General features: G+C 35.3%; 1 protein-coding gene across 4 annotated transcripts in view; it reads left to right on the top strand.

The window, feature by feature from the left end:
• Nucleotides 1-19699, top strand: part of ZNF292 (zinc finger protein 292) — a 100823-nt gene that overhangs the window by 62705 nt on the left and 18419 nt on the right. For all 4 annotated transcript variants that reach the window (XM_062186465.1, XM_062186467.1, XM_062186468.1 and 1 more), the window contains 3 exons: nucleotides 5636-5838; nucleotides 15559-15695; nucleotides 18245-18386. In XM_062186465.1, coding sequence (XP_062042449.1) covers nucleotides 5636-5838; nucleotides 15559-15695; nucleotides 18245-18386 — 482 coding nt within the window. The remainder of the gene's footprint in view (nucleotides 1-5635; nucleotides 5839-15558; nucleotides 15696-18244; nucleotides 18387-19699) is intronic.

Genomic DNA, 19699 nt, shown 5'->3' on the forward strand with positions numbered 1-19699 from the left:
TTTAAAATTCATTTCATTATATATTTGTTTTTCTGTGACTTCCTTATTTCACTTAGCATAATATCTTCAAGATGCATGTTGTTTTGTAGCATATGAAAAGATTTGCTTTCTTGTTAAATCAGAATAATACTCCATTATATGTATAAATCACATTTACTTATCCATCATAGATTGATGTTTGGATTGTTTCTACCTCTTAGTTGTCATGAGTAATGTTGCTGTAAACATTGGACTATAAATACTGTTTGAGACTCCGCTTTTAATGTTTTGGGTATATAACCAGAAAGGGATGATTGGATCTCATATGGTATTTCTATTTTTAATTTTTCTAAGGAACTTTTATGCTGTTTTCCATAGAGGTCGTATCATTCTACAGTCGCATCCACAGTGCATAAAAGTTGTAATTTCTCTACATCCTCATCAACATTTTCTGGTTCTTAGTAACCATACTAATAGGTGTGAGGTGATATTTCACTGTGATTCTGATTTGCAATTTTCTGAAGATTTGCGAGGCTTTATAAACTTGTTGATCACTTGTGTATAATCTTTTGAAAGATATCCTTTTAAGTCCTTTGCCCACAGTTAAAATCTGAATGTTTGATTTTTTTGTGTGTGCGTCTTGAATTGCAGGTGTTCCTTATATAGTGTGTATGTTAACCTCTTATCAGATATATGATTTTCCTGTATTTTCTCCTACTATGTAGGTTGCTATTTCATTCTATTATTTGTGTTGTTTTATGCACAAAAATTTTTAAGTTTAATGCTGTCCTGTTTATCTATTTTTGCATTTGTTGCCTGTATTTTTGGTGTTGTAGCCAAGAAATTATTGCTAAGTCTAATGTCGTAAAGCTTTTTTCTTATGATTTCTTTTGGGAATTTTAGGTCTTAGGTTTGAGTCTTCAATCCATTTTGAGTTAATTTTTGTATATAGTGTAGGGTAAGGCCCAACTTTATTCATTTGTGTGTGGATATCTAGTTTTTACAGCATGATTTGTTGAAGAAACTGTCCTTTTGCCCATTGAGTTGTCTTGGCATACTTGTTGAGAATCATATGACCATAAATATTAGGATTTGTTTCTGTACTCTCTCTATTACAATGGTATTTTTATAAATGTCTGTCTTTATGCCAGTATCAGATTTTTTTTTTATTACTCTAGCTTTATAGTATGTTTTGCAATCAGGAATTGTGAGATCTTTAACTTTGTTGTTCTTTGTTTAAGTTAATTGGGGTATTCAGGGTCCCTTGAAATTCCAGACAAATATTAGGATGAATGCTTCTATTTTTGCAGAAATTGCCATTGATAATTTTGGAAGAGATTGTATTGAATCTGTAGGTTGCTTTGTGTTGGATGGGCATATTAACATTGTTAACTCTTACAGTACATGAACACAGAATGTCTAATTATTTGTACCTTGTTTAATTTCTTCAAGCAATGTTTTCAATCTTCAGTGTACAAGACTTTCACAACTTAGGTTTATTCATGCCAGATTCTTAAGTGTTTTGTTCTTTATGATGCCATTTTAAATGGAATTGTTTTCATAATTTCTCAGATTTTTCATTGTTATGTATAGAGATACAATTGATATTTGCATATTGATTTCTATATCCTGCACATTTGCTAAATTTGCTTATTAATCTAATAGTTTTTAAATTGAATCTTTAGGATGTTCTACATAAAGGATCCTGTTAACTACTAAAAGATTTTACTTCTTTTTCATTTGGATGCCCTTTTTTCTTTTTTGCAATTTGAATGCCTTTTATTTCTTGCCTAATTGCTGGCTTCTTTTTACTAGAAAATACAAATTATATCTGAAAAGGAGTAAGTAAAGGAATTTTAGGTAGTCCATGTTGATATGTTTGGACTTTAACTTTTGAAAGCAAGGGAAAGCCACTTCGGAGTTTTTAACAGGGAAGACAATTGAGTATGTACTTTGTAAACAGAGCTCTTTGGATCCAAGTGTAGAAATTATAGAGGTGATAAGAAGAGATGCAGAATACTAGTAGACTACCTCAAGGTGGTCTGATTTGTGATTTTGACTAATGTGGAGAGCAGTGGTAGGAGGTAGAAATGGAAGGAAAGTAAATAGGATTGAATATTTAAGTGTTAGAAGTGACTGAACTAGATGATGAATTGGATATATGAGTGATGCCTGCAAGGGAAAGTATTTTTAAGACTGACTGTTAGTGGCCAGTGCTGTGGCTCAACAGGCTAATCCTCCCCCTAGCGGTGCTGGCACACCGGGTTTTAGTCCTGGTCGGGGCGCCGGATTCTGTCCCCGTTGCCCCTTTTCCAGGCCAGCTCTCTGCTATGGCCTGGGAGTGTAGTGGAGGATGGCCCAAGTGCTTAGGCCCTGCACCCCATGGGAGACCAGGAGAAGCACATGACTCCTGGCTTCGGATCAGCGTGGTGCGCTGGCCGCAGTGCGCCGGCTGCGGCGGCCTTTGGAGGGTGAACCAATGGCAAAGGAAGACCTTTCTCTCTGTCTCTCTCTCTCTCACTGTCCACTCTACCTGTCAAAAAAAAAAAAAAAAAGACTATTAGTTTCTGCCTTGATAATGATAAATATTACGGTGTAGAGATTTTTGTTTGCCAAGTTTCAGATGCTTGTGAAGCAGTGAGTCAGAAGAATTATGTACATAACTGAACTTGGGAATATTAAATAAGTAAATGGTTTGGCCCCACTTTGGGACAGTCTAGGAACCCAGCAAAAGTGATGGTGCATAGTATACAGTCAGTATTTGTGCAATGATTTATTAGTTGCAAAAATTCACTTATAAATTGAATTATTTAATCATCTGTCTTAAAGATTTCCCTGTTTACTTGAAAGGCAAAGTTAAGAGAGAGAGAGAGAGAGATACAGAGAGAGGTTATCTTTCATTTGCTGGTTCACTCCCCATATGGCCACCACAGCATGGGCTGAGTCAGGCTGAAGTCAGGAATTTCATCTGGTCTCCCATGTGTGTTTAGGGACCGAGGTACTTGGGCCGTCTTCCACTGCTTTCTCAAGCCCATCATCAGGGAGCTGGATCAGAAGTAGAGCAGCCAGGATATGAACCAGTGCTCTTATAGGATGCTAGTGTCACAGGTGGTGGCCTTTCCTGCTATACCACAACACTGACCCCCAATATTTTCTTTTTAAATACTCTCCTACAAGTGCCATTTTATGGGATGAAGGCTATTTTTTACTTTTTTAATTGCCTTAGCTAGATATCATTCATTCACATTGCCATTATATGTCATCTAGCTCTCTTAATAGTTCAAAAGTAGTAAAAAACTGCTTTTCTGTTGAAGTCTATAAATCCAGAGAAAGTACTACAAAGGAGTAAAATTTAAAGTATTTTGTACTTGGCTGGAGTAAAAGTGGGAAAAGCAGGGTTACGACTCAAAGATAAGAATGATAAAGTGTTTCTCATAAATATGGTGAGGATTAAAACAGGTAGTCTTCCTTGCAGCATTATAACTCTGTCAGAAAAAAACTTGATTGGAGAAAGTAGAGAAAGATGCACAAGAGTGGGAAAAAGAAAAGCAGTGAAGGAGAAAATGAGAGGAAAGGGTTGGAAGAAATGAGTTTCAGTGACAGTGACTTTTTTTATACTCTAAATATTAGAGTATAATCTACTTTTGATCCATTTTAATCATAGGCTTTAGAATATGTAATTCTTTCCTATTTTAAAGGCTAATACTACTTCATACCTCTTTATTGCCATAAATTACCATTTTATTTAGAAGCAGACACAGTAGTCAAGTAAGAGAATGCATTTTTATGGTCCCACATTATATAAAACTAGAAGTCAGAAAACCTGTTCCAGTCCTGTTTCTGTCATTAACTGGCGTTATGACCCTAGGAAGTCACTTGCCTTCTGTGAGCCTCAGTTTACTCATCTGTCAAATGATGGAGATAGACAAAATGATCCATGAAGTCTCTTTTGCTGTACTATTGTGTATTTCTTTGAGATACATCTTGCCACATTTTGAAGTGTGGTGATTTCTCATCATTAAAAAGAAAATACAATTTTGAAACTTTCAATATATATTCTTTTACATATTAATTTGAAACCGTAATTATTTGCATAATTTGGCAATGTAATTTACATAATGGTATCTGAGATTTTTAGGGACTATATGAGACTGACCTCTTAAAAGTACCATTAGTTTTATTTTATCCTTACCACCTTTAAATTATTTCTTTGACATGATCTTTTGGAGTCAGATTATGAGTTTTTTTTTAAAGTATTTAAAATAATTCCCATTTATCTTCAGGGTTTCCTTTTGGGCAAAGTATCATATTAGGAAAGTAAAGCTTTTTTTTTTTTTTTTTAATTTTTAAGACAATGACATAACTAGAATAGCTTTGTAGGATAAAAACTTAGGTCTTCTTTAGTCTTTAATTCAAAAATCTTCGTAGATTTTTGCTTTGTCAGTGAACAGAACTTTGAAAATTTAAAAGAAGTAATGCCCATGTATTTCAGTAAGGCACATAGTCAGAGGCACCAAAAATCAGTGCATTTGGTTTCATTTATACCTGTTCAGTTTTTTATAGTTTTGCTTTAGCCTAATGTTAAGAGTAGAGGATAGTAAGTAGAAGTGTAGACTTCAGGAAAAATGAAACTTGGAATCTTGTGTTTTATTGTTTTAACACTGAGGAGCCATATAGTGGAGTGCAGTTAGATGTAAAAAATAAAGATACTAGAGGAAAGCAAAAGATACTTAAAGAAGGAAAAAATGTTTCTCATTTTCCATCTTCTAACCTGCAAACTACTTATTAGACATATCTTCCAGTCTGTTCACAAGTAGAAAAAATGTGTTTATCTAAAGGACATTTTAAATTTTACTGCTAAAAGCTTTCCAAAGGTTTCAGGCTAGCATCACCAAATAAATGTTTAAACATGATTTCCTTTCTGGTAAAGAAAAGTTAAGGAAAAGTTTAAATCAATACTTGTTAAAACTTAAATTCTCCTTTTAAATACAAAAAAATAAAAATTCTTATTTGGAGATGACCAAACAAGCACTAGGCAATTAAAAATATTACGAGAATAAAAGTTTATCACACACAAATTTATATGCATAATAGATATCTTAGGCATATGTTGAAGTTTATTGATTGATATTTTAAAAATAACAAACTCACGGAAGTTTTAAAATATCCTTTGGTGGATTTTTCCCATTTATTTTTTGTAGCTATTTTAATTCATTCTGAAGCATCTTTTTTAAAAAGATAGCACCTTGTAAAATAAAAAATATATCATCAATATTAAATGAAATACTGATTGAATTTCTTCTATAATATCCAAATAACCTTTGGTGGTTGCCAGTATAAGTATGTAATGCCCTAGCATTTCAAATTTTAGGGATGCTATCAATATAATCTTAATAACACTATTAGAATTTAAATCATTAAGGAGTTAATTAAGTTTATTCTAAATGGTACTCTAAGGGACAAAAATATTTAATGCAACTTAATTCCTCTTGCTTATAAGACCAAGTAATTTGTTGACAATTTTATTGGCAGTAATAAAAAATTACAAAAAAAGAAAAAGTTTTAGTTCCTGTATTTTAAAAGTCTTGATAAGTATTTGTATTGCAAATGACTTGTTACCAAATGTTAATAATCTATTATGTCTTGTTTTTTAAAGTGAATGAATTTTTAGCTTTTGAGGGTCCCATCTTGTTGGATATGAGAATTAAACATCTAATCAAAACAAATCAGTTAAGTGAAGCAACTACTCTAGCAAAGCTGTGTTCTGACCATCCAGAGATTGGTACAAAAGGTAGTTTTAAGCAAACTTACCTTGTCTGTCTTTGTACATCGTCACCAAATGAAAAGTTAATTGAAGAGGTAAGTGTATATTTTTTTCTTCATAACTATCTTTAAAAGAGGAAAAGTTAATTTTTAAGGAAATCAGAATGCCTATGATTTCCGTTTCACTTAGATAATGATAGGGCTATTCATTGTCAGTCTTAAATTTGTGGTATTCTTTTGGGTATCTTTCACACCTTGATTCTAAGCAGCTTTCAAAATTATATAAATTGACTTCACCTAGTTTTTGTTGTAAATGATCTGGATCTTTAAATGCGTTACTGAATGTGGTGGAAATATGGTGGTGGCTTACCAGTAGGCATTTGGGCCTTAAGTAATTTAAGCAATAGAGAAAGTATTCTTAGAAAGTCATATAATTTTTCTCTCAAATATATAAGAATAATTTTATGTATGATTATATTTAAAATTTTAAATGTACTTTTATTTGCATATTTAATGTAAAGCTTTATTTCTAAGACATGATTCTATTTTTACTGCTAATTTGGCAAAAGACATAGTATTCATGTGTTTGTGTATTTTATGACTACAAAATTCTGAGAATAGAATCATGGTCCAAATGAGAATTTTGTATTTTTGGAGGCCTCACAATTTCAAAATGAAATTGTAAGCAGGAAAATTAAAAGTTACTGATATGTAACACCTTGAGTTTAAAGGATTTAGTACACTGAACAGTGTTGTTTGGGTGCTGAATGTGTGCAACTGACTTGTATGTAAATGTGTTTCTTGATATTTGAGCAATAGAAAGACTAGGACAAAGGGATTGTAAAACAGACTTAGAGATATGTTAAGGGAAAGGTGGAGATGTAAGACAAAAGACAATTAACAGCAATCACGGTCCTTTCAGTAGACAGAGAAGGATTATAATTAGAATCAAGAAACAAAGTGGTCTCAGACAGAAAACTGAATGCCCACATGAGATTTGAGATTGTAAATGTATGGTGATTGATTTTTGCTGAGAATAGAAAGCGAAGAAGCCGTGGACACTCTTGGACCAAGATTAGAAATAAACCTGTGATAGAGTTGGGATATTAAAATCCTGGGAAGAGTGATGTCAGGCAATTTCCAGGCTACATGGAGAAGAGCCATAGGCTCCAGCCTGGGATATTTTATACTATTAATTTAGACATTGACTAATCTGTAGTTTTTTTCCTTGCCATTTATCTTTTATCATAGGCAGTTAACTTTGTAAATTGCTATAAAAGAGCAAAGTAGAAGATTGAGGTTTTCTTATTAGTTCACAGTAACTAGATGAGCTAATTTTAAAATGTGTAAAATTTCTTGAAATGACCTTTGGAATGTGTATCACATTTTTATTAAATGATGTGTGCTTTGTAGGCACAGGGGCTATATGTACATAAGGCATAGGCTGTGCTGTGTCCTAAGGACGCGTATGTTTTTTTTAGTAAGAAACTCTATAAGCATAGGGTTTTTGGGTTTACTTTAAAGTTGAAGGCAATGAATTTGTAATCTCAGGAAAAAATTTGTATTATCTTGAAATACTGAGCCTTATGGTTTAATTATCCAGGGTTGAGTAGTAGCAGCACAGCCTGCTCTGGGAGGACTTCAGGAAAATTTTCATGAGGACCCTTGGGACTGAGGTGTCATGAAATAATGTTTCCACTGTTAGATAGAATTAAGACTATATATTCTTAACCAGGGTTCATTAAGATCCATATATATTCCATTCATTTAAAAAACAAAAAAATAACTGCAGAGCAGGTTCTGATTATTTATTAAGGCTACACATTACTTGGCAAAAGTCACTTTTTTAGCCTGGAGATCATGTTTGATTACTCTTATCTTTCTATAATAAACACAATAGAAACTTGTTCTTCATAGTTCATATAAGGTAGGTGAGTTAAGACTGGCTGTCATCAAGGCCTGTTATTTCTGCCCCAAAGGAAGGCATTCAGGTCACTTAATAACCTTTGGAACATTACCCACTGGAGTATGCCCTCATTCTCACTCCCACATGACTACATTTGTTTACTTTTGCTTAGTTCTTTTAAGAATTTGAGTATTTTTTCATCTGTGCATGCAAGGGTGGGTGGGGAACCTTTTTTCTACCAAGGGCCATTTGGATGTTTATAACATCATTTGTGAGTTGAGCAAAATTATCAAATTAAAAATTAGCCTGCTCTAAATTTGTTGAATTTGAAGGTCCACCTGTGGTTGCCTTGGCAGGGCCGCACCAAGTGATTTCCTGGGCTTTTTAGAACCTATAGCCTGGATTTTTCCAACTGCTGTGAGGAGGGTAGGAATAGACTTCCTAGAAGGAATCAGTCATGGCCTGGGTTGATAGTCCTTCTGTGGGAATCCTTGCCCTTGTGAGCTAGTGGGCAAGGGATTGACTATTTCTCAATGTACATTCAATTTGATAGAAATAGGAGCTCGCTGTTAGGGATGACAGAGGAGTGGAACTGGGAGAGATAAATATTTAGATTCTCTGTAAAGACAGAACTTTGGTCTGGATTCTCAGTATTAGTAGTAAGAAAGCAGTTAATGTTCAGATGTGGATTTTTGTTGGTTTTATTGTTAAACATCAAAGTTCAAAAAGTAAAATCTTCTATCTGCCTCTCTGTAATCATCATTTTCCCATTTAGCAATCCCCTAGGTAATCAATATTAATTTTGAAATTTATTATATAAGCTGTCATATTTTTATATGCACATACAAATATTTTTGTATAATTAAGATTATTTTCAAATATTAATGGCTGCTAGGCACTCTCCCTACCCACCCATCGTACACATCTTTAAGTAATCCAAATAGGTCAGCCTTATTTTTTCTTGGCTGCATAGCCATAACATGGATTTGTATTATCCGTGACCAGATAAGTATGCTCATATGTTGTTATCTTGTAAATAAATCCTTGCATCTTTATTATGATAGTACTGGGAGGGTAAGTTTCTGAAAATGGAGTTGCTGAATTAAGAAATTTAACACATTTTAAATTGATTAATAGTGCCAAACTACAATCAATCAGAAGATTATAGCAATTTTTTTAAATAAGTAAATCTACAGAGACAAAATATAGACAACTATTTGCCAGGAGCTGTAATTTCTTAATTTTTTCACTTTTATTTAATAAATATAAATTTCCAAAGTACAGCTTTTGGATTACAGTACTTTTTCCCCCCATAACCTCCCTCCCATCCACAACCTTCCCATCTCCCGCTCCCTCTCCCATCCCATTCACATCAAGATTCATTTTCTTTTTTCTTTTCTTTTTTGAGAGGCAGAGTGGATAGTGAGAGAGAGAGACAGAGAGAAAGGTCTTCCTTTTTGCCATTGGTTCACCCTCCAATGGCTGCCATGGCCGGCGCATCTCGCTGATCTGAAACCAGGAACCAGGTGCTTCTCCTGATCTCCCATGCGGGTGCAGGGCCCAAGGACTTAGGCCATCCTCCACTGCCTTCCCAGGCCATAGCAGAGAGCTGGCCTGGAAGAGGGGCAACCGGGATAGAATCCGGCACCCCGACCGGGACTAGAACCCGGTGTGCCGGCACCACAAGGTGGAGGATTAGCCTGTTAAGCCACGGCGCCGGCCTCAAGATTCATTTTCAATTCTTTTTATATACAGAAGATCAATTTAGTTTATACTACGTAAAGATTTCAACAGTTTGCACCCACACAGAATCACAAAGTGTAAAGTACTGTTTGAGTACTACTTATACTGTTAATTCACATAGTACAACACGTTAAGGACAGAGATCCTACATGGGGAGTAAGTGCACAGTGACTCTTGGTGTTGATTTAACAGTTGACACTCTTGTTTATGGCATCAGTAATCTCCCTAGGCTCTTATCATGAGTTGCCAAGGCTATGGAAGCCTTCTGACTTTGCCGACTTTGATCAAGGTCATAGTCAAAGTGGAAGTTCTCTCCTCCTTTCAGAGAAAGGTACCTCCTTCTTTGATGGCCCGTTTTTTCCACTGGAATCTCACTCACAGAGATCTTTCATTTAGGTCATTTTTGTTTGTTTGTTTTGTTTTTTGTTTTTTTGCCAGAGTGTCTTGGCTTTCCATGCCTGAAATACTCTTTTGGGCTTTTTAGCTGGATCCGAATGCCTTAAGGGCTGCTTCTGAGGCCAGAGTGCTGTTTAGGAGATCTGCCATTCTATGAGTCTGCTGTGTGTCCGACTTCCTATGTTGAATCATTCTCTACGTTTTAATTCTATCAGTTAGTATTAGCAGACACTAATCTTGTTTATGTGTTCTCTTTGACTCTTAATCCTATCTTTTTGATCAATTATGAACTGAAACTGATCACTTTGACTAGTGAGATGGCATTGGTACTTGCCACCTTGATGGGACTGAATTGGAATCCCCTGGCACGTTTCTAACTCTACCGTTTGGGGCAAGTCTGATTGAGCATGTGCCGAACTGTACATCTCCTCCCTCTCTTATTCCCACTCTTATATTTAACAGCGATCACATTTTAGTTAAATTTAAATACCTAAGAATAATTGTGTGTTAATTAAAGAGCTCAACCAATGGTATTAAGTAGAACAAAAAAAAAAAAACACTAAAAGGAATAAAATAGTAAGTTGTTCATCAACAGTCAGGACAAAGGCTGATCAAGACATTGTTTCTCATAGTGTCCATTTCACTTCAATGGGTTTCCTTTTTGGTGCTCAGTTAGTTGTCACCGATCAGGGAGAACATATGATATTTGTCCCTTTGGGACTGGCTTATTTCACTCAGCATGATGTTTTCCAGCTTCCTTCATTTTGTTGTAAGTGACCGGATTTCATTGTTTTTTTTTTTTTTTTTTTTTTTACTGCTGTATAATATTCTATAGAGTACATATCCCATAATTTCTTTATCCAGTCTACTATTGATGGCATTTAGGTTGATACCAGGTCTTAGTTATTGTGAATTGAGCTGCAATAAACATTGAGGTGCAGACAGCTCTTTTATTTGCCAATTTAATTTCCTTTGGGTAAATTCCAAGGAGTGGGATGGCTGGGTTGTGTTGTAGGGTTATATTCAGGTTTCTGAGGAATAACCAAACTGACTTTCATAGTGGCTTAACCAGTTTGCATTCCCACCAACAGTGGGTTAGTGTCTCTTTTTCCCCACATCCTCGCCAGCATCTGTTGTTGGTAGATTTCTGTATGTGAGCCATTCTGACCAGGGTGAGGTGAAACCTCATTGTGGTTTTGACTTGCATTTCCCTGATGGCTAGTGATCCTGAACATTTTTTCATGTGTCTGTTAGCCATTTGGGTTTTCTCTTTTGAAAACTGTCTATTGAGGTCCTTGGCCATCTCTTAAGTGAGTTGTTTGTTTTGTTGTTGTGGAGTTTCTTGATTTCTTTGTAGATTCTGGTTATTAATCTTTTATCTGTAGCATAGTTTACAAATATTTTTTCCCATTCTGTCAGTTGCCTCTTCACTTTCCTGTTTCTTTTGAAGTACAGAAACTTCTCAATTGGATGTAATCTCAATTGTTAATTTTGGCTTTGACTGCCTCCGGGGTCTTTTCCAAGAAGTCTTTACCTGTGCCTATTTCTTGCAGAGTTTCTGCAGTGTTCTCTAATAATTTGATGGTGTCAGTCGTAGATTTAGATCTTTAATCCATGTTGAGTGGATTTTTGTGTAAGGTATAAGGTAGGGGTCTTGCTTCATGCTTCTGCACGTGGAAATCCAGTTTTCCCAGCACCATTTGTTGAATAGACTGTCCTTGCTCCAGGGGTTGGTTTTAGATCCTTGATCAAATATAAGTTGGCTGTAGATGTTTGGGTTGATTTCTGGTGTTTCTGATCTGTTCCATTGGTCTTTCCATCTGTTTCTGTACCAGTACCATGCTGTTTTGATTATATCTGCCCTGTAGTATGTCCTGAAATCTGGTATTGTGATGCCTCCAGCTTCGTTTTTGTTGTACAAGATTGCTTTAGCTATTCGAGGTCTCCTGCATCTCCATATGAATTTCAGCATCATTTTTTCCAGATCTGAGAAGAATGTCTTTGGTATTTTGATTGGTATTGCATTGAATGTATAAATTGCTTTTGGGAGAATGGACATTTTGATGATATTGATTCTTCCAATCCATGAGCATGGAAGATTTTTCCATTCTTTCGTATCCTCATCTATTTCTTTCTTTAAGATTTTGTAATTCTCATTGTAGAGATCGTTGACATCCTTGGTTAAGTTTATTCCAAGGTATTTGATTGTTTTTGTAGCTATTGTGAATGGGATTGATTTTTTTTTTTTAAGCTTTATTTATTTGAAAGAGTTACATAGAGAAGAAGAAGAAGAAGAAGAAGAGAGAGAGAGAGAGAGAGAGAGAGAGAGAGGTCTTCCATCCGCTGGTTCACTCTCCAGTTGGCTGGGACAGCCGCAGCTGCGCAAATCCAAAGCCAGGAGCCAGGAGCTTCCTCTGGGTCTCCCACGTGTGTTCAGGGACCCAAAGACTTGGGCCATCTTCTACTGCTTTCCCAGGCTGTAGCAGAGAGCTGGATCAGGAGTGGAGAAGCCAGGACTCTTAACTGGTGCCCATATGTGATGCCAGCACTGGAGGTAGTGGCTTTACCCACTGTGCTGCAGCGCCGGGCCCAACAAGCAATTTATGCTCCCTAAAATAGTATATGAAATTTCCTGTTTTATAACATCAGAGATTATTAGTGTTTTAATCTTTGCTAGTCCATGTGCAAAAAAATAGTATGGGGACAGCGCCGTGGCACAGTGGGTTAATTCTCTGTCTACAGCGCCGTCATCCCATATGGATAATGGTTCTAGTCCCGGCTGCTCCTCTTCCAATCCAGCTCTCTGCTGTGGCTGGGAAGGCAGTGGAGGATGGCCCAGATCCTTGGGCTCCTGCACCCATGTGGGAGACCAGGAAGAAGCACCTGGCTCCTGGCTTCAGATTGGCATAGCTCCGGCTGTTGCAGCCATTTGGGGAGTGAACCAACGGAAGGAAGACCTTTCTCTCTGTCTCTCCCTCTCACTGTAACTCTACAATAAATAAATAAAATCTTTAAAAAAATTAAAAAATAGTATGTATAGCTCATTGTTTTATTTTGCATTTTCTTAGTTATGATAGGCTTTCCAGTTAAGTTCTTTTCTGTATGGAAAGCAATGTTATTTTGATAAGCAAATAAAGTTTTCTTGAAACCATTCTTTAAATATGATTAGAACCAATATGCTTTAAATGTAACCTTGGTATATGTATATAAGATAGTGGTATTCTGTACTTTTTAAAATATCTAGCATAAAGAGTCATATTAAGGCAAAGATAATTTACATTTCTGAAATGGATTTTGTGCTTTACTAAGGCAGAATGTGTGTCTTTAACAAGCAGGTCATTCTAATTTGCTTTAGATATTTAATTCAGAGTTGTAAATTTTCTGGTATTTAAATTTTTATTGGTTTTTCCAAGCAAGAATAGTCTATGCATAAATATTAATAATGTCTGAATTGTACTGTCTTGGATTTTTTTAAGTATTTATTTTATTTGAAAGTCAAAGTTACAGATAGAAGGAGAGACAGAGATACCTTCCAACTGCTAATTCATTCCTAAATGGTTGCAAGGGCTAAGTCTGGGCCAGGCTGAAGCCAGGAGCCAGGAGCTTTATCCAGGTCTCCTACGTGGATACAGGGGCCCAAGCATTAGATTTTTAAAATCTGATTTATTAATGGCTATATTTTCACTTTTCTCAATTTCAGTTCGGCCATTCATGGGTTTAAATTTTTTCATTGTTCTTTCCCTTGTCTTTAATATCATGTTTTTCAAGAATTCCACCTAGTGGCAGTTCTTGGAAATGAAGGCATTCAAGCGTACCATAAAATTGTTTCATTAATATACCTATAAAAATCTTCTATATTATTGAATATACCATATGTTGCGGTTGGCATATTGTTTGTGTATATATACATATACACACACACATACACACGCACACATATATATACACACAGATAACATAGATACACATTTTTAAAGATTAAGCTAATAAGGATCATATTGAGAAAATAAATTTTTTCCCTTTATATACATAATGCACACATTTGTTACCATCTAAGCATTCAACAAAATAGCTTCGGTTATAGAAGAATAATGAAAATAAATTTCAAGAAATAGTTTTAGTTAATTCTGAAAAAATAAAAAAATCTAGATTTAGCATTATAGGGCCTCAATATGCTTGTGCATGTGGAACTCTGTAAAGACCATAGACTAAGAAGCTAAAACTTTGTTGAAATCTTGACTCTGTAATGTTGAGCAAGTAGTTTAATCTCTTTGAGACTTCTTTATAAAAAGAAGTACAAGTTAATCATTCCTAATCCCAAAATCTGAAATACTCTAAAACTTGTGATTTTTTAATTGGCTACAGGCTACCACAAGCTGATAATTTTACAGCTGACTTCATGTGCAAATTACAGTCAAAACACGGGTACACTAAAATTAGTATATCTGATTCCCATCAGCTTATATAAATAAGGCATATATGAAACATAAATGAATTTCACTTGTGTCTCATGCCCAAGATATCTCATTTTGTATATGCAAATAATACAAACTTTAAAAAAATCTGAAATTCAAAATACTTATGGTCAACCTGTAGTAATATTTACCAGGCAAGATATGGATTATCTAATAATCTAATAATTATCTAATAAATAATGAAGAAGTAAAATATGAAACCCCAAAACTCATGGGTTGATTTACATTTGTCTGTGTGTCAGGATAATTGTCAAAGTTAACACAACTTTTAGTAAAAGATAACATGACAAAGTAGAAAGAATTTAAGTCTTTGATGTTTGTCAAATATGGTTTGATTTGTGATTTCATCACCTGTAGAGATTGTAGGTCAGTTTTGTTTATTTTAAATAGTATATTGTTGTAATGAGGAAGTAAATTTCAGTATTTTCAAGAATGAATAATGGATGTGAGATGAAGCAAGTTACCTTTATGCAGGTTATGCATATGTTTGCATGACTTTTGGCAAGCTTTGAGATAGAATAAATTTATGTGAAAAAACAAAATAAGGAGATTGACAGAAAATTGAGGTTAGTTGCCGGCGCCGTGGCTTAACAGGCTAATCCTCCGCCTTGCGGCGCCAGCACACCGGGTTCTAGTCCCGGTCGGGGTGCCGGATTCTATCCCGGTTGCCCCTCTTCCAGGCCAGCTCTCTGCTATGGCCTGGGAAGGCAGTGGAGGATGGCCCAGGTCCTTGGGCCCTGCACCTGCATGGGAGACCAGGAGAAGCACCTGGTTCCTGGCTTTGGATCAGCGCGATGCGCCGGCCGCAGCGGCCATTGGAGGGTGAACCAGCGGCAAAAAGGAAGACCTCTCTGTTTCTCTCTCACTATCCACTCTGCCTGTCAAAAAGAAAATTGAGGTTAGCTTATATTAAGTCAGGTGTTGCTACATAAAATGTTTCCTTCACTCAAATGAATTGACAGTTTATTACTCCTTCATCTAGTATATTCTCTTCAACTTTTCTCTGTAGTTTCACAGATCTGATTTAACGGGTAAAGGGTGTTATAATTGGCATCATTTATATAAAACATTTTATTCCCTTATAAATGAGTATAAGTTCTTGAAAATGGTTCTTTGTTTCTCAGTATTCTTTCAGAATTACTATATCGATTTTACTGGTTATGAAAAAAAAATATTTTTTAACAGCAGCCTGGTCTTTGTCCTAGTAATGACAAATTATGACTTGAAAGTGTTTAAGTCAGTAATACTGATGAAAGTAATCTAAACCCATTTTATGGCATATTTCTTTTTCTGTAGATTTCAGAAGTTGATTGCAAAGATGCACTAGAAATGATCTGTAACTTAGAATCTGAAGGTGATGAAAAAAGTGCTCTTGTTTTATGTACTGCATTTTTATCCCGTCAGCTCCAACAAGGAGATATGTATTGTGCATGGTAAGTTTATTTTCTTTTTCAAAGAAAATAGGTTGTGAGAACTCAAATAGCTTAGGAACATTCAAAGAAATCTTTTTAATAAAGTTCTTATAAAGACAGAAAGCTTATTTTCAGATACTACATGGTGTACGAACTAATTATTAAGTAGTTCATATTGTAACTTTAAACTTTTTGCATTAAGGAACACATAGTTCCTTAGCAAGCATCATCTGGTCAGGAAATTTTTAAATCTTGGAAGATGAAAGGTTTCTCTTGTCTAAGCCCACCATAAAAATATTCTCATATATATAAGCAACCAATAATTCAATATACATATTTTCCCCCCACATATTATGTACTTTTTGCTACCTATCATTACATGTGACAAGATCCTGTCATTTATATATGGAAATATAGCTAATTTTCTATCTTTCACAAGTCATTCTATCTCACCAGCTTCTTCAGTGTTCTCCTTCAATACATGTTTCTTTGTATGATACATTTCCAAGTGGGCAAAGCCTGTTGATATAAAATCCTTTGAAAGGGTACAGTTAATTGGGATGTTGACTTCTGTTAGCTCAAGAAACTCAAGATCACCAATCTTAAATTAGTGTTAGCTAAGACTGACAACTTATCTGGATAGTTAACAGCCTTATTAATATCATTAATCTTCAGTGATGTGTTGGTATTATGAGAACACAAAGGAAAATTTGGTTATACCATTCTGATATCTACTAATATTTACTAGTGACATATGGCATACAAATAAATATAGAAGAAGCAAGGTAAATAAATGTGTAATTGGAGAAGATTGAAGTTTGTAATTATCAAAGTTTTTGAGCAATTGAGCTTTGTTACTGTTATGAAGAAAAAATTGTATATGCCATGCAGAAATATTGAGTTAAAAAAAGGCAGGTATGTTGTGAAGGGAGAATAAGAGAGATACATTTATCAAGAACAAGTAAATTTTCTAGGAATAATATAGCGTGAAAATTAGTGATAACTTAATGTGTTACATTGGCTTAAAAAAAAATCACATTCTGAATTTTTTATGACAAGTAAAAACAGTATAATACAAACTGTTGTGTAGGAAGGCAACATAAAGTATGTCTCATTGTTTATATTAAGCAGTTGAGGATTGACTGGGGCCTGAACAGTGAAAGCAAAGTAGGAGAAGGAAGTGGCAGAACAGAAATCAGACAGAAAATCAACTACAAAGCCAATGAATAGTCCAGTTGGAAAGTCATAAAGGCTGCCTTATGGATGTGAGATCAGGTGAAAGAATACTGGAAAATATCAGTCTTCAGGACAATAAAAAGAAGAGGCTGATAGGGTCAGTGATGGTGATGCACTGAATTAGAAAAATGGTGAACTAGGAAGAATGGCAGTCATCTTTTTTGTGTGTAGTTATGGGTCACTTAACAGGATATGTGTTGAGAAATGCATCATTAGGCAATTTCATTGTTGTGTGAACATCATAGAGTATACTTACAGAAACTAAAACCGTAATCTATAATATCACGAGGCAGTATAATCCTATGGGCTCACCATCATGTATGTGGCCCATCATAAATGAAATGCATGATTGTACAGAGTTTCAGGTTTTGGAAGGGATCAAAGAAGAGAGAATGCTTATAAAGAACTGGAGAGATAAAAGTCATCAACACTGGACAAAAAGATTTGAAGTCTTCAGTATATGGGAGTCTTCCAAAAATTCATGGAAAATGCATATGTGGATTTTAAGCATAGTTTTCCATGAGCTTCTTGAAGTACCCTCATATAGCTTCAATATTCAATAAATCAGCAAGTTATTCAAGTGCATGTGAAAGGGCAGAGTTCCTGGAAGTAAACACTAAGGAATTATTAATAGGAAAGGACCTGTATTGAGAAGACACTTGATGAAAGAGGTTGAAGTGAGGATGAAAGTTTTTGTGGAAATTAATAATGAGATTGAGGATAGAAGAGAAATAGGATGATAAGTAAAGGGAAGACAAAATTATATTACTTCTAGGATTACTTTCTACAAACGTTGTTGCATTTGGAATAAATTTCAAAGTTAGTTTTTCAAAACTTCCTTTTATTTAGCTGCTGTACTACAAATCAGTTTCTTCTGGTTCTGTGTCTTCCATGGTTCTTTTTTTATGATAACAATAACCATATTGGTCAATTTTTAAGTTGAAAGCTAAAAAATAAATGCTTTGTAAAGATCATTATGCCATTTGTATATTTTTAAAATCTATACATTTTCTGCTTTCTTAGTATTTAGAAGTTCAGATGTGGCTCAAAATGATCATTTGTATAACTTGTTTAAACTTGTTAGGTGCTTTCTTAGTAAAAGGTAGTGCTTCTCTATCTGGCATTAAAAAATATTAATAAAATTATAACTCATGACCTGATTTTATTTGGTCCTTAGAAAACCAGGTTCGATTATATGACATTTAAACTTAATTCTACATGTAGAATTAGAATCAAAACCAGTTTTAATTTCAAATATAATGACTGGACTGATGTCCGTGATTATTATATTACTGCTCCAACTTATCTCTTAAACTTTTTTTTTTTTTTTTAAGGGAACTCACTCTCTTTTGGAGTAAATTACAGCAAAGGGTAGAACCATCTGTACAAGTGTACCTAGAGAGGTGTCGTCAACTTTCTTTGTTAACGAAGACGGTATATCACATTTTCTTTCTGATTAAAGTTATTAATTCAGAGGTAAGAATAATTTAGATATCTTTGTAAGATTTAAAAATGTTAATAGTTTTGGTTTCTTTAAGTCCTCTGAACATTGACTTTATTAGTCCTTATAGACATTTGACACAGAGGAAACTTGAAAAAGGAATTACTGTTAGAAAAGTAATTTGTGTAATACTTATATTTTATCATCCTTCAATTTTGCTCCTATGCATTTCACTAACATGGCTTGAGAAATTTCAAAATTATAAAAAAGAATATAGAAATAGATTCTATTGCTAGCAGTGGGGCAGATTACATTGTTTAAAAAACCCTCCACTGCGGCCGGCGCCGTGGCTTAACAGGCTAATCCTCCGCCTTGCGGCGCCAGCACACCAGGTTCTAGTCCCAGTTGGGGCACCGGATTCTATCCCAGTTGCCCCTCTTCCAGGCCAGCTCTCTGCTATGGCCCGGGAAGGCAGTGGAGGATGGCCCAAGTCCTTGGGCCCTGCACCCGCATCGGAGACCAGGAGAAGCACCTGGTTCCTGGCTTTGGATCAGCGCGATGCACCGGCCGCAGCAGCCATTGGAGGGTGAACCAACGGCAAAAAGGAAGATCTTTCTCTCTGTCTCTCTCTCTCACTATCCACTCTGCCTGTCAAAAAAAAAAAAAACCCTCCACTGCAAAACAACCTCAAATATTTGATAAACTGAAATAAGTATCTTTCTGGAAATTCCTAGGTCTCAAATTGGAAAGGAACCTAAAGACTGGAATAAAAAACTTGAACTAATACTGGAGCTCACCCAGCCTATTGTGGATTAGTATATGTTGCTACTTGCAGTTACTTCAGTAGTTCAAGTTTTAATATCCATACAGGGACAGGAGAGAGCTGTGGACAAATTGGAGATAAGATCCTGAACCCTCTCAAGTTGGGGAGTTGGATCTGAGCCCTTGCACCACTCCCCATCCCCAAATCCTGATAAATCCTGGACCTAGGAAATAACATAATTTTATTGAAAAAGTTGACTAGAAAAATAATACTCTCTAACACACATGGTTGATAGGGAACCTCATGTATGTCCAGTTAGACTCTGGGTCAGAGGAGGAAAGCCTTCCTTCTGAGAATTTATTACTATAAGTCTGCTTCATACAGATTTGAAGGCCAGATATATCCTAGCTCTACAGTACAGAAATCCTGATGCCAAGTAATATTTAAGAAGGTGAGGATGGAGTCCTGGACTGGTAATACCTGGAATATCTGCAGAAGCAAATACAGAACTGCTTTGGAGGGACATACTGTCAATATAGGATTTCTTTTTTTTTTTTTTTTATGCATGCTTTTTTCTTTCTTTCT

The sequence above is a fragment of the Lepus europaeus genome, chromosome 3, assembly GCF_033115175.1.
Source record: "Lepus europaeus isolate LE1 chromosome 3, mLepTim1.pri, whole genome shotgun sequence".
Taxonomy (NCBI): domain Eukaryota; kingdom Metazoa; phylum Chordata; class Mammalia; order Lagomorpha; family Leporidae; genus Lepus; species Lepus europaeus.